Genomic DNA, 15,271 nt, shown 5'->3' with positions numbered 1-15,271 from the left:
TTTCATTATTCAACTTCAGAAAATCCTTAAAATGCCCCGTCTCTAGTAGCAACGCAGTTTAAGGCCAATAAAGTAACTGTTTTAGGGCAGCACTGAAGGCTATTTGACAATCTTATCCTGCAAATGATCTGAATTGTCATCTGATGTAATCTTTTCAGTAGAACGGTACAGGTTCTAAAAATGAAGAAACAAATCACAACTCTACAAAAATATTTAAAAATCAAGAAAGCAAATTTTATAGAATTTGGCAGCCATTTATTGATTATTTTAAAAGCAATTTGTAGCCTGGTGGCAAGATATAGGATTATTGTTAGCACTATTATGAGGAAAGAACCCCCTCCCTTTTTTTTCTTTTCCTGTCTTTTGCCCTATGAATGTTAGGTATTGGTTTATGTGTGAATTAGGGATGTAACGATTACCGGTATAACGATAAACCGCGGTAAAATTCCAGACGGTTAGTATTCATTCATTCATTCATTTTCTGAACCCACTTTATCCTCACTAGGGTCACGGGAGTCGCTTGGAGCCTATCCCAGTTACATAGGGGCGAAGGCGGGGTACACCCTGGACAAGTCTCCAGTTCATCTCAGGGCTGAACATACAGAGACAAACAATCACTCTCACATTCACACCTATGGGCAATTTAGACGAACCAATTAACCTATTAGTGCATGTCTTTGGATGGTGGGAGGAGCCAGAGTACCCGGAGAGAACCCACGCAGACACGGGGAGAACATGCAAACTCCACACAGAAAGGTCCCACCCCCCGTCAACTGGTGTTGGAATCGAACCCAGGACCTTCTTGCTGTGAGGCACGAGTGCTAACCACTGCACCACCGTGTCGCCCTAGATGGTTAGTATTACCGTTTAAATACTAACTATCATGATAACCATGTTTGATTACAGCACTTTGAAAACTCACGATACTGTTCATTTCCTGGAGAAGCAGCAGCATTCCAGGTGCGCATGCCAGTTTGCAATGTCTATCTATACATGAATAGAAACTAAAACAATTTAAACTTGATATGGAAAACGGTCAAACAATGGCCATAAGGTGCAATCTTTAATGCGCATTTGTACGTTTGATGTTTACATGTTAATATTTGAATGTTTCTGCAAACAGAAAGTACATTGTGCCTATTATTTTATTTGTTTTTTGTTTTTTTTTTTCCAAAATACAACTTGGTTTAATTCTTTCAGTGAGTGTATTAGTACTTTTTGAACATTTTGAGCGCAATTTCAACAATACCACAATAATAATGATAACCGTGATAATTTTGGTCACAATAACCGTGATATGAAATTTTCATATCGTTACATCCCTAGTGTGAATATAACACATATTTTTGTTTACTTTAATCAAGATATCCAACTTAAATTTGGGTAAAGGATGATATGCAGTCTAAGTGTGCACTTGTAGAACATGTGATGTTTGCATTATCTGTTGAATGTGTTCTACAAGTGTGAAAATTCAATAGTTGAAAAAAAAAAAACACAACTCAACTGTCAGCACTTCACTACCCAGCTAATATTCATTCAAATACTTACAGCATGTACTATATTTAAGTGTGCATTAACGTTGCTAAACTAGTGAGTGTAATTGTCTGTTCATAGAGATTCTTATTGAGTCTGTTAGCACTAAAATGGTTTGGTTCATTGTCTTTATCCTGCAGACCTTTGTTTTCCTGCCATAGACGAAATAAGAACAGCTACAGCACAACTTTAAACAGCCATGAACTGCCATTGAGTTGTTACGGCAGGACATAGAGGTAACTTTATAAAGGAGAACATTTTTTGTGTTTCTTTTACAGGCTAAATTGTAAATATTGCAAAAATATTGGTGAGAAATATTAGTGAAAATGAAGTGGTTTCAGTCAAAAAACAACAAAACATCACATCACTGCTTAAGCTGTTCATAAACCTAAGGGAAAACAGGGGGAAACTGTGATTCAAGTCGTTAATCATGATTCCCCGTGTTGATCTTTTGGTCAGATCGACCAACACTATTTGGAGTGATATCACAAAGCCCTGACCTTGATCCAACAGAACATTTTTGGGCTGACTCAGTGTCACAAGTTCTGCCAGAAGGATTGGGCCAACATTCCTGCAGAGTGTTGTAGGAAGCAATCCCAAGAGTCTGAATGAAGTTACACAATTTTAAAGCAACGCTACCAAATATTAACAAAGTGTGTCAATTTTTGACTATCTGAGAATATGATCTAATAAATATTATCCCTAAATGTTAGTGGAAGTTGCTGCTAAGGTTTATAACAGAAGGGTTGACATCAAAATGCAAGTATCAGGAGTTAAGAGGGAGGATCCTCTGTGTATCTGTTTAGTATGGGGCTAAAACACAACTTAAACTACATCATTAAATCATGTCCAACGTGTTTAAAATGTGCCCCAAACCAGTAGATGGGTCACTACTGGTGGCTAAACTTGGACTAAGTGAACCTAAAGGGGAAGTATGTATATATATATATATATATATATATAATAACTAAGCTAAATGCATTTAGCCAAAGTGTATGTAAATATCTCACCTGTACATTCTGCAAATTTTGATACTGGACTTACTTTTGTGTGTCTGTGTCTTTTTTACTTGACCATCTTTATATTTACATTCTTTATTCTTGATTGTTTTGTTTTTATAATCAAATGTATGTATTTATTTTGAGCACCTTACAGAACATAAAACCAAATTTCGTTGCGTCTGCACAATGGTATTTTGCAATGACAGTAAAGCTTATTCTATTCTATTCTATTCTATTCTATTCTATTCTATTCTATTCTATTCTATTCTATTCTATTCTTCCTGAACTCTAAAGGTGCCACATGAGTCTAGTGCAGTATCAAGTATAGTCTTTGCCTCTAAAATGTAGCATAAATCAACAAAAACACCTAAGAAATGTGTTTATGTATGGTACTTACTGGAGGAAACGCACTTAAATACCTTCCACCACTGAATAAACTTTATGTGTGTCTTAACTGTGAATGAACCCTTATTTGACAGGAGCAGAAGTGGGGTTAGTATTTCAGTCAGGATATGAAACTCTGTCTTACTTTGTCGTACAGAGAGTCTCCAGACACCGACAGATCTTTGAGTTGAGTGTTAAAGTGTCGGATCTGGTCCTCATTGGCGACCACTCTCCACTCCAGAGACTTTTGTGTTGTGTTATCTCTTCCTCCTCCCGTCCCAGGTAATCCTCCTCCTCCTCCTGTACTTCCTCCTCCTCCTCCTCCTCCCGTTCCCCACCGTCCTCCTCCGTCTCCGCCGAACCCACCGTCTCCTCGTCCTCCTGCTCCTCCTCTGCCTCCTCCTCCTGTCCCTGTTATTCTTCCTCCTCCTGTTCCTGTGCCTCCTCCTCCTCCTCCTCCTGTTCGTCCTCCTCCACAGCCACACTCATCCAGCCTGTGGCTCAGGATGGAGGTAGTGTTTTCAACCTTTGACAGCCTTTTGTCTTGGTTGTTCACCCTGTCCTTCACCAGCCCCACATCCAACTCCACATCAGCGATCCTGAAGGCCTGGTCATCGAACCGGTCCAGGAACACAGATCTCAGGTCCCCCAGTTCTCTGTGGAAGTAGTCCTTCAGGTCGTTCTCCAGGTACGAGCAGCTCTCTTCAGTCCTCTGCACAGTGTTGTTGACTCGTCGCTCAAGGTCCTTTAATCGACGGTCCAGTCTATCCTCCGTCACAGGTTGATCCCTACCACCGCCTCCAAATCCTCCACCAAAACCTCCTTGACCTCCACCAAAACCTCCTTGACCTCCTCCTGTGGACCCGCCGTAGTTGTTGCCTCCTTCTTGTCCACTGAGCTCCTTGTCCAGGCGGTTTTGTAGATTATCAACATTCTCCGAGGCTGAGCTGATCTTGCGTTCGGCGTCTGTGATGCGGTTTTGGAGGTCCCTGATGGTGTCGCAGCAGCCCTGTGACCGCACCACCTCCCTCCGCAGGCTGTCCAGACTCTGCCGATAGCGGACGTCCATAGCGCTCAGCTGTTTTTCCAGACCACGGATCCTTTCTTGATCCTCCTGCTGCTGTCTGCGCAGATCCTCCACACCGGCCTGGACAGAACATGTCAGAGTTTGACATTTATTAAACATGTTTATCTTCTACTTACAATGTGGATCAGCTTAAGGTCTGATATCATAAGAGGATAGTTGTGTTAAAAGGTGCGTTGAGCCGCATTATGTAGTAAATGTATCTGTCTTTGGAATGGATGCCATACTGTTATTCTGGATTATCATTCAAGTGTGTGAGGTCCAGTTCTACCTGACAAGAGGAACAGGACAGTGACACTCTCCTCTCCAGCTCCCTCAGGATCTCCTCCTTCAAAGTGTTCAGTCCCCCTCCCGTCAGACCCCCGTCCAGTTCGTTACCTTTTCCGTTCACCAAGTGGTTGTTGATGCTCACCAAGGTTTTATCATGAGCCTGATGGAAGACAAAAAGCACCAGTTTTATTTACAGATGGTATATTATAAAAAATATTTCTAGGTCTCAATACATTGGACTGTGTCTAAGGTATAAACAAAATTGTAAAAAGCGACGAAAATAAGGACAAGGTGTTAAAAAGCTCTCTTGTCCATTTTATCTATGTCCAAAACATATGTGCAACTTCAGGTTCTACATTTCTCTCCATCAGTTCTTCAAGTTTAGGGCTGACTTTAATGTCTACTACAAACTTTACTACATCAAAATGTTTGGGGAAAATATTGAGGATGCTAGGTGCCCAAATATAAAACTCAACATATATTAATTAACCCTCCGGAATCCGGGTGTGCCTTTTAGGCACACTTTGCACTTCGTGTTTAAAAACTTCATAATATTTTTCACAATGTAAATAATTTTAGAATTCAAAAGTTGTTCATTTGTGCAGGATCTTTAAAATTCTGGCCACCAACTAAAATTTGCACATTGTAAACAAAAGAAAATTACAAGACTAGCATCTGTCTGCCAAGTGTGCATAAAACACACTATTTCTTCCATTTGTTCTGTATGATCAGGGCCGACCTTGATTCACACAAATAAAATCAAATTAGAGCAGAAAAATAAACCAATATATAATATTTAATAGTTTGATTTATAGGTGTGCCTTTTTGGCACACTTGGTGACAGATACTAGTATTTGTGAACACTTAACTTAGTGCCAAAAATAATAATGCAAATTAACCAATGTTGGAGTTAATCATTGACATATGCCAGGATGAAAAAATCAAATAATGTGTGATCCACTTTTTATGTAGCATATTGACAAAAAATAATTTTTTGTGTTTTTTTTTCATCCAAAAGAATGGTTTGTTTACATTACAAACATGGCATTTAAAGGGTTAAAACATGTGACAGTTATTGAGTATTTGGTATTTTTATTTATGGCTCAAGTTGATGAAATAGAAAAAAGTGTAAAAGAATTAAAAACAAACTGTATGAAATTTTTTTGACATTATTCTACAAGTGTGCCAAAAAGGCACACTTGGTGCTTAGTAAGGGCCTTGCTGGAAAGGATACCAGAGGGTTAAGAGCAAAAATTATATAATTTTTGCTCTTTCATAGTAATTCATCATCAGGATTACAGTAAAGCCCCCATCAGACCAAAGATTCACAGTGACACAAGATAAAAACTAGCCACTATTTGTAAAGTAAAAGCCAAAAAACAGGTTTAAACAGGTTAACTCTGTCAGTGCCCTTGACCGAAGTACTGATGAAGATCTGGAGTCGGTCCCTGAGTGTCGTCAATGGCAGCTCACTGCTCCTAATGTGCTAATGCTAATGCTACTTCTTGGTGCTGTGTATGGGATGGTAAAATGCAGGCTCTGAATTCCCCTAAAGTAGTTAACCTCAACTTTTGATCCTTCCTAAAACCTGCCAGTTCACACCAATACAATTACAAAAGCAGTGTATCAATTTGTCATCTCCTTTCAAAGTACCTGGTTATTTTTTTTCTAGATAGATACTATTCATAGCATCTGAAAATATGAATGAGGATATTGACAGTGAGACAGTGACTACAGTTTTGTTTCTAGTATTGATGAAAGTGGAAAGAGAGAGCTCTGAGAGCAACTCCTGTTTATATCCAGAGTAAAATCATTCATTTCAAGGAGTTTGTGTCGCCTTATGACCACATAAGCAGATAACACACTACTGTGACATTAGAGACAGGATTCCACTGGAGAAACAGCTGATGGTAACACTGTGCTTCTTGATGAAAGGTGAGTTACAGCCCATACAAACTAGGGAAAATGTACATTTAAGAATAGAGAGATTTGGTAAGTAGTGTCCCATCAGCTCATCTGACTGAAGTTGGTCTTGATCTGATTGTTTCAAGGAGGGAACTTCTGGAGCTGGTTTCCACAGAGGACAGGTGGACTCACCTGTGTGCGGTTGTCCAGCTGGTCCAGTTTGGTCTGGATGCTGTGGATGGTCTCTTTAATCTCTGGCTGAGCTGCATCAGCCGGGTTTCTTCCTCCTGAGGCACCGCCACTGCCACCAAAGCCTGGTTTGTTTATGTTGATTATGGTGGACTGCAGGTCCTGCAGGTTCTTGGTCAGGGTCTGGATCTTCTCCTCCAGCTGCCTCACCCTCTCACTGTCAGCTCGCCCTGGAAGAGAATGAGTACTAGACTGAAAACAGAGAACTGGTAAACATGTAACAGCTTACAGAAACACATGAAACGTCTACAGCCACAGAGGAGCGACCAGAGGAACAGGGTGGATTAGATCAGCAACTGTTTGTGACTCCTGATTATAAACGTGCTTTTCTGTTCATTCTGAGTCTTCTCAGACACCGTCCCCACCTTGATGACATTCACAGACAATATCAAACTTCACAAACACCGACACTACAGATTCATACTCCATAACTTTATGATCCTTTGTGACGTTCACACTTACATTACCTAGTAACTGGTATGGGAGCAGAAAAAAGAGCAAAGACTATAAGACTATATAAATATAGTACACATTTATTATTATTATTATTATTATTATTATTATTATAGTCTGCTGCAAATACTCAACTGTCACATGGAAACATCCATTGATAGGCAAACTTTTTACAAACAATGAACAATGAAACATACAATACATCCTGATAGCCCCATTTAGATGTTAAACAAACAATTTAACCCATAAAGACCCAGTGCTACTTATGTGGCAGTTCCAACATATTTTTTTTTCTATATTTAACTTTTCTTAAGTGATTTACCACCATTTATTATAATATGGTCCTCTGCATTTTATGGTTTTTCAGTGAAAATTGGGTATTTTCCTCTATATAATTTACTGATCGTATACATGTTCATAAAAACTCAGATTAGAGTTGAGTTTTATTATATCGAAAACAGAGAAAACTGAAGAAAAAGTGACTTTTTCAGCAATATCAATAACTGAATGTAAAAACAAGCTTCTCCATCCACCGTCATTTATCAAATTCCAAGGGTTTTGCTGGTGAATCGGTGTTGTAGAAGATGACGGTGTTTCCACATTCACTACAGAGCCTCTGAACGTCCAAATGGGTCATATCTGATGACCATGAAAAGATGACAAACTGCATTTTACTTTATTACTTTATTTTATTTACATGGATTGATAGGAATAATGGATCAACAGGTATTAAACATTTTAGATCTGTAGATGCTTTTGGTTGTCAGCTGCCTTTTGGGTCTTTATGGGTTAAATGTATTCACAAAATAATTTACATCCACGAAAGGTTCAGTTTGTAATATTTAATGACATTTAGTAATGAAGTTGCAGATTCCAACCAGTGGACCATCCCTCATCTCACCCTTGCCTTTGTTGGTGTTAAAACGCAAACAAATGAAAGGCCCTTGATAGAGGCAGTTTTGATTTTATCAGTTCTGGGCTTTTTACTTAAGAGAATAATATCAACCAATAGTTGGCAGCAAGGCTATTATCGTTAACGAAAACTAACGAAGTGACTAAAACTAGAATTGTAAAAACATTTTCGTTAACTGAAATAAATAAAAACTATAATTAAAAGAAAAAAAAACTATAACTAACTAAAACTGTATTGTGTGTTTACAAAACGTACAAAAATTCTGGATAAAATTCCCTTCATTTTCATCTTTGTCAATGTCGGATTGATATAAAATCGATTTATTTCCCTCAAGCAATTTTAGCTAGTGGCACCATATGATATATAACAGTCCGTCACTTCTTGTCGTTTAGTCATCTTCTGGTCCCCACTCTACCTGGAAACATGGAGACTAAAGTTGGGAGAAAGCAGCAGAGTCCTGTCTGGGATTTATTTGACTACGACGACAGAGAAGAAGAGAAAAGATATTTAAAAAAAATTAAAAAAAAACTAAAACTAAGCATTTAGAGAATAACGAAAACTAATAAAAACTAGCAAACCTGCTCTAAAAACTAATTAAAACGAACTGAATTAGAGAAAAAACAGTCAAAACTAAATAAAACTAAACTATAATGAAAAATCCCAAACTATTAGAACCTTGGTTGGCGGTACTCCCTTTTAATGCTGGATGCAACCTGCTGTAAAGGGGACCAGAGAAGGTGTCAGGTCTAGAGACATGGCAGGAGAACAGTTCATTCTAAGGTAACAAACAATGACAAATATATGTAACTTCTGCTATCAGATCCTATTAAAGCCTTAAAACTTCATGCATTAAACTTTATTTCTTTCAAAAGTATCAGATGAACATAAATCAACTCACCACCATGTCCTCCACTCTGTCCAGATCCAGAGCTCCCCTGTCCATAGCCTCCACCACCCTGTCCATAGTTCGTCCCTCCTCCACCTCCTCCTCCTTGTCCATAGTTCGTCCCTCCACCTCCTCCTCCTTGTCCATAGTTTGTTCCTCCTCCTCCTCCTCCTCCTCCATAGTTCGTTGCTCCTCCCCCTGTACCTCCCTGTCCCGGCCGGGGCTGAGGCCTGGTGGTAGAAATATGGGTCCCGGTCCCACCAATTGGACCATCGTTGCAGTCTTCTCCGCTGTAACCATGGCAACACTTCCACTCCATCTCTGTCACCATTTTATAAGCCACTTTGTAGCGGGGCCTCATGTATGTGCGATAGCTGCAGACAGATAATAGATAAAAGAGTTCTGAGCAGATTTAACTGATTCAACACAACTTTAATTTGTCAGAAAAATCCCAAATAATGAGTCGTGTTGAGTCCAGTTTTTTTCAAAGTCACACGCCCAGAGTTCAGAAGAGTCTCATACTCATCAGCCAAATGTGTTCAGTTTGTGTTTAATGAAGTAGCTTGTTAATACAGGAAACTTCTGTGTGTTGGTGTCCAGGTATAGTCAAATCACACACCTGGGTGGTACCTGTGTATCTCAGGTACCATCAGGGGAAGGCAGGGTACACCCTGGACATGGCAGTTCAATGCAAAGCTGAAAAATTGTTTAGTTTAGTTTTAGTTTAGTTTATTTCAAACACAAACATAATACAAAACATAGGGGAAAAAAAACAAAATAAAAACAAATTAAAAAAAATAGAATAACAGACAGTAAAACAACTGTTGTGCCTGAAAGGGAGTAGGAAGAAGCTACTGATTATCCAGTCCTACCCCCCGATTCCAGTCCTCAGACTGTTAGTGACTGTTGTGACAAATAACAATTCTCTTTGTGTGCAATTTTAGCAAACCCATTAACCTATTACTGTGAATGACTTTGGATGGTGGTAGGAAGGCTGTGTACTCTGAGAGAACCCACACGGAGAACATTCGAATGCCACCCTGCACTCCACCCATGCTGGGATTGAAGGACTTTTTTGCTGTGAGGAAATCCTACTGACCACAACACCACTGTGCCACCCGACTCTAATTATTTTGTTGTTAATCCATTTGTACTTTTACTACAGCACATTTGGCAGAATTAGCACTTTTTCTTAAACATGTCACCTGTGTATAGAAGTCACTGTCTAGATCTGTTGTCTAAAAATAAGTTCTTATATCTCACTTACAAGTTACTCTTTAGGTGATTATGTCTTACTTTAAGTGTGATGACACATTTTAACTAGAAATGAGAAAAATAGGACCAATGGCCCTGTAGCTTATTGGCCAAATTCAAAGCTTTGGGAAATGTATCCAGATGCCATTTATTCTCACCCCGTTCTGTTTATTTATTCTATTACAGAAATAGCCCATGTTTTGCTCATATTCCAATCAGATCTGTAAAAAATTCAAATTCCTACTTGATATCATTGATACTGATTTATTGGATCCATCCACTTCCTATCTCTTATAATGGGAACATTTTTCAAAGTGGCACCAAATCCAGAATCAGATCCAGATCTAAATAATGTCAATACCTTGTGTTGACATCATCATACAGAAGCTGTATACCAGGTTTGAAGTCAATCAGAACTGGAGTTTGGGAGAAGAAGACGATTGAAATGCTTTCCCCATAAGAGCCCATGTTAAATTTTCCATAACTTCCCGGATCCAGAAGAAGATCCTGATCAGCATGTGGACATTATGTTTTTGGTCATCTCCCCATCAGGGCTGGAGTGGAGACATTTACACTGGATATCATTTATATTTACTGAGTTATTGCATCCATCCACTTCCTATCTCTTATAATGGGGAAATTTTTCAAAGTCGCACCAAATCCAGAATCAGATCCAGATCCAAATAAAAAATTTCTCTAACTTTTGTTGACATCATCATAAAGAAGCTGTATACCAAGTTTGAAGTCAATCGGAATTGTAGTTTTGGAGAAGAGGATGATTGAAAGTTTTGTAACAGACGACGCCGCTGGACGCCACATGACGACAATAGCTTACAGCCTGTCAGCCGGTAAACTAATAAAAATCCACTTGGTAAGATTTTGTTTTTTGCAGTGCATCAGGCCAATCAGGGCCAACAGGGGACAGCAGGCCCCACCCCCACCATCCTTGAACCTGGTCTAATGAGGCCATAATTCACCATGTGACACCATAAATTCATGCTGTATGTTTAGAAATGTTGTTGATGTTTGGTGTTTCCTCTGTAATTAATATTAAATCTAGTGTTCTGCACAGAGGTGATCTCTGTACCTGACATTAGTACTGCTGACTTTATCATGAACAGTCTTCAGTCTGATCAAGAAACGTGACAGTGTCATTCTTCTATTATTTCTACTGTCCTGCAGTCTGAATGTTCGGGCGTCACTGTCCACCACAAATATGTTTGACATGAGCTCATCTAAGCCAAACCCATCAGCTCATTTACAAACACAGAATTTCCCAGAGAAATGCTACAGCTTAATGGGGCAAAAAAACAAGACTTATTAACAGAAACACTGAGAGTCAAGTTTAAACGCAGTGTTTCCACTCAAAGTCTGTATTTAACATTATTTTACTTTTAAATGTGTGGAGGTTTTAGCCTGAAGTTGAAATGGAAATGGTCAGGATAGGTCACCACAGACATTAGGGACCAACCTGCAGCAGTTAGAAATGTTCACAGTTCTATCACATCATGGGGTCAGTGACATACGGTATGTCTTCTAAAATATGGACGTAGAAAATCAGAGCTACACATGATATTTTCTATAAAACCTTGAGGTAAATTTGGTCTTATTTGGAACAAAAATGACAAAAACCTGACAGACACAAAGAAATAGATCATGAGGATGTAAATCAGTGTATGTTCCTTATCCTCCTATCCTTGTGGGGACTGTTACCTGAATGCTGATCAATAGGGGCTTATGATAGTTTTGTGACCAAAACTGAGGTCTGCTTGTTGAAGGTTATCACTTGGTTTTAGGGTTTGGTTTTCACCAGGAAAAAGTTAGTGTTAGATATTAAATCTGCTTGTTAAGCATTGAGGTCATTTACTGTTTCTGGGTCCATGAATGTTCTTAACTCTACATCCAATATGAACATGTACTGTCCAAAAACTTCATTCAGATGTCGTTCAACTAATTTATATGTGATGATAAAGAGCAGAAGAAATGTATGATGTTGATAAAATAAGTAACAATTCTTACATGATTGAAGAAAAAAATGTTTGGCTGGATAATGCTATCTTATTAGCTAACTAATGTTGTAGCAACTGCATATCTCAAAAACATATGGATCGCTCTGATACTAAAAATGGCTTTTAGGTGGAGTTTCTCCATCTCACACATCATGTCTGTGCTGTCAGTCCTTTATCTGTGCTGTCTACATCTGCCCTGGAGATAAATAAATAAAACGTACGAAGGCAATTTGTTAAATTCCTGAATGTAGCCCCTTTGGAACTATAACTGTTAGCTTATTAAAGAAGGTAATGATCATAAACAGGTTTACTGGCTTTTCTGCTGTTGACTGTTTGGACAGAAATTACTTTTATAGCATCATAGCAAACTTTACAAGCTGGTTATGGGTCTAGACGGAACATGTCAGTGAGCGTCCATCATATTGTGTGTGTGTCAAGGTTATTATCGTTAATGAAAACTAACAAAATGACGAAAACTAGAATTGTAAAAACATTTTCGTTAACTGAAATAAATTAAAACTATAATTAAAAGAAAAAAATGATAACTAACTGAAACTGTATTGTCTGTAGGGATGTAATGATTACCGGTATAACGATAAACCGCTGTAAATTTCCCAACAGTTAGTATTACCATTTAAATTCTAATTATCATGATAATCGTGTTTGACTACCGCACTTTGAAAACTAGAGGTACTGCACATTTCCTGGAGAAGCAGCATCATTAAAGGCTCTATCTATCTACAGGGTGGGGAAGCAAAATTTACAATGAACATTTAGTTGTTTTTTCTCAGCAGGCATTACATCAATTGTTTTGAAACCAAACATATATTGATGTCATAATCATACCTAACACTATTATCCATACCTTTTCAGAAACTTTTGCCCATATGAGTAATCAGGAAAGCAAACGTCAAAGAGTGTGTGATTTGCTGAATGCACTCGTCACACCAAAGGAGATTTCAAAAATAGTTGGAGTGTCCATAAAGACTGTTTAGAATGGAAAGAAGAGAATGACTATGAGCAAAACTATTACGAGAAAGTCTGGAAGATACTATTAAAGAAGAATGGGAGAAGTTGTCACCCGAATATTTAAGGAACACTTGCGCAAGTTTCAGGAAGCGTGTGAAGGCAGTTACTGAGAAAGAAGGAGGACACATAGAATAAAAACATTTTCTATTATGTAAATTTTCTTGTGGCAAATAAATTCTCATGACTTTCAATAAACTAATTGGTCATACACTGTCTTTCAATCCCTGCCTCAAAATATTGTACATTTTGCTTCCCCACCCTGTATCTATCTATCTATCTATCTATCTATCTATCTATCTATCTATCTATCTATCTATCTATCTATCTATCTATCTATCTATCTATCTCTGAAAAAGAAACTCAGACAACTCAAACTTGATCTGGAAAATGGTCAAACAGTGGTCATAAGGTGTGATCTTTAATGCACATTTGTATATTTGATTGTTTACATGTTAATATTTGAATGTTTCTGCAACAGAAAGTACATTGTGGCTATTATTTAATTTTCTTTCTTTCTGTCTTTGTTTTACAATATACAACTTGGTTAAATTATTTCAGTGTCTGTATTAGTACTTTTAGAACATTTTGAGCACAATTTCAACAATATCGAAATAATAATGATAACCGTGATAATTTCGGTCACAATAACCGTGATATGAAATTTTCATATCGTTACATCCCTAATTGTGTGTTTACAAAACTAACTAAGATGGATAAAGATTATGGATGAAATTCCCTTAGTTTTCGTCTTTGTCAGTGTCAGATTGATACGAAATCTATTTATTTCCCTCAAGCAATTTTAGCTGCTAGCACCATATGGCACTTCACGGTCCGTAACTTGTCATTTAGAGTCGTCTTCTGGTCCCCACTCTACCTGGAAACATAGAGACTAAAGTTGGGAGAAAGCAGCAGAGTCCTGTCTGGGATTTATTTGACTATGACGGCGAAGAAGGTAAAAGATATTAAAAAAAAAAAAAAAAAAAACCTAAAACTAAGTATTTATAAAATAATAAAAACTAAAAAAAACCTAGCAAACCTGCTCGAAGAACTAATTAAAACTAACTGAATTAGAGAAAAAACAGTCAAAACTAAATAAAACTAAACTATAATGAAAAATCCAAAACTATTAGAACCTTGGTGTGTGTGTGTGCGTGTACACTTACGCCACCACCCGGCTGCACTGTCCGCTGCCCCAGGCACAGGGATGGTAATCTGGCTTCACGTACGTCTCCACACCATCTTCGACTACACAGCTGACCGTTTTTGTCACAACAAATGCACACCAGTTCCTATTGAACACACACAGACACAGGCAAAAAAAATAAATAAATAAAAATCAAACAGAGACTAATAACATTGCATGATCAATGGTGAACTGAAATATAGTCTTTACAGCCCATTTCCAGATCTGATGATGTGTTCAAGTAGAGCACAAAGCAACATGACATGACAATTTTTATGTCAGTACTAATAAAATATATAGACTACCATCTTTTCCCAAAAATCAACTCTCCCCAGCATAAAAAACTACCATGTCTAGAACCAGTGGTTGCCCACGGGTCAACACGCTAGTTTATTTTATTCTACACAATTGCGCGTCTTTCCAAGATCAAGACCAGTTTTAACCAAAATGAATGGGACAATGGGTACGGTTACATGATGTTTTATAAATCCGATTTATTTTTCCAGAAGAAATTAATTCTAAACTAAAGTATTTTCTCTTCTGTTTCCATGGAAATGTTAAATCCGAAGAAAGGTTTACATGAGATATTAATGAGGTAGATCAGTGAGAAGAAGGGTTTGTGCTGCAGAGCTCACGTTGCCTTGTTCTGGCAGCCCTTCTGTTAGCTTAGCCCTTCTGTTAGCTTAGCATAGTCACTGCATTTCAATGGTCACACGTAGCCAGTTTTTGAAAGGTGATTTGTTGTCTTTTGTAAGCGATTTTGTGAAATCCGATTCTCTCTAATTATTTCTTTAGATCTGCGACTTACTGCATTCATACAATCTGTGGACTGTTGTGTGGAAGGAAGTTGGAAAATCTTTTTGTTGAAGGGATGCATGCGCTAAATTAGCTTTGCTTTAGCGTTTTAGCTTTGCATTAGTTTTTATTTCCCAAGATTTTATTCCTGCAATAAGTCACATAGCCATGATTTGAGCCTCAATTTGTGATCATATTGACCCCAGCGGACTAAAGGAATGATTAGGGACAACTGAATTTCACAAAAGCACTCATAAAATACTACGGATCACCCATGAAAGCCTGGCTACGTCTGCGCAGAGGAATGAAGCGGTTATGCTAAG

General features: G+C 38.1%; 1 protein-coding gene across 1 annotated transcript in view; it reads right to left on the bottom strand.

Annotated features, from left to right (window-relative positions):
- Positions 1-15,271, bottom strand: part of emilin1b (elastin microfibril interfacer 1b) — a 59,141-nt gene that overhangs the window by 17,946 nt on the left and 25,924 nt on the right. Inside the window, exons 2-6 of the mRNA XM_030130849.1 lie at positions 14,134-14,259; positions 8,843-9,052; positions 6,370-6,598; positions 4,274-4,432; positions 3,064-4,065 (exon numbers count right to left, since the gene is read on the bottom strand). Coding sequence (XP_029986709.1) covers positions 3,064-4,065; positions 4,274-4,432; positions 6,370-6,598; positions 8,843-9,052; positions 14,134-14,259 — 1,726 coding nt within the window. The remainder of the gene's footprint in view (positions 1-3,063; positions 4,066-4,273; positions 4,433-6,369; positions 6,599-8,842; positions 9,053-14,133; positions 14,260-15,271) is intronic.

The sequence above is a fragment of the Sphaeramia orbicularis genome, chromosome 3 (assembly GCF_902148855.1).
Source record: "Sphaeramia orbicularis chromosome 3, fSphaOr1.1, whole genome shotgun sequence".
Classification (NCBI taxonomy): Eukaryota; Metazoa; Chordata; class Actinopteri; order Kurtiformes; family Apogonidae; genus Sphaeramia; species Sphaeramia orbicularis.
The sequence above is the reverse complement of the archived record's forward strand: the minus strand, read 5'-3'. Positions and strand labels throughout refer to the sequence as shown.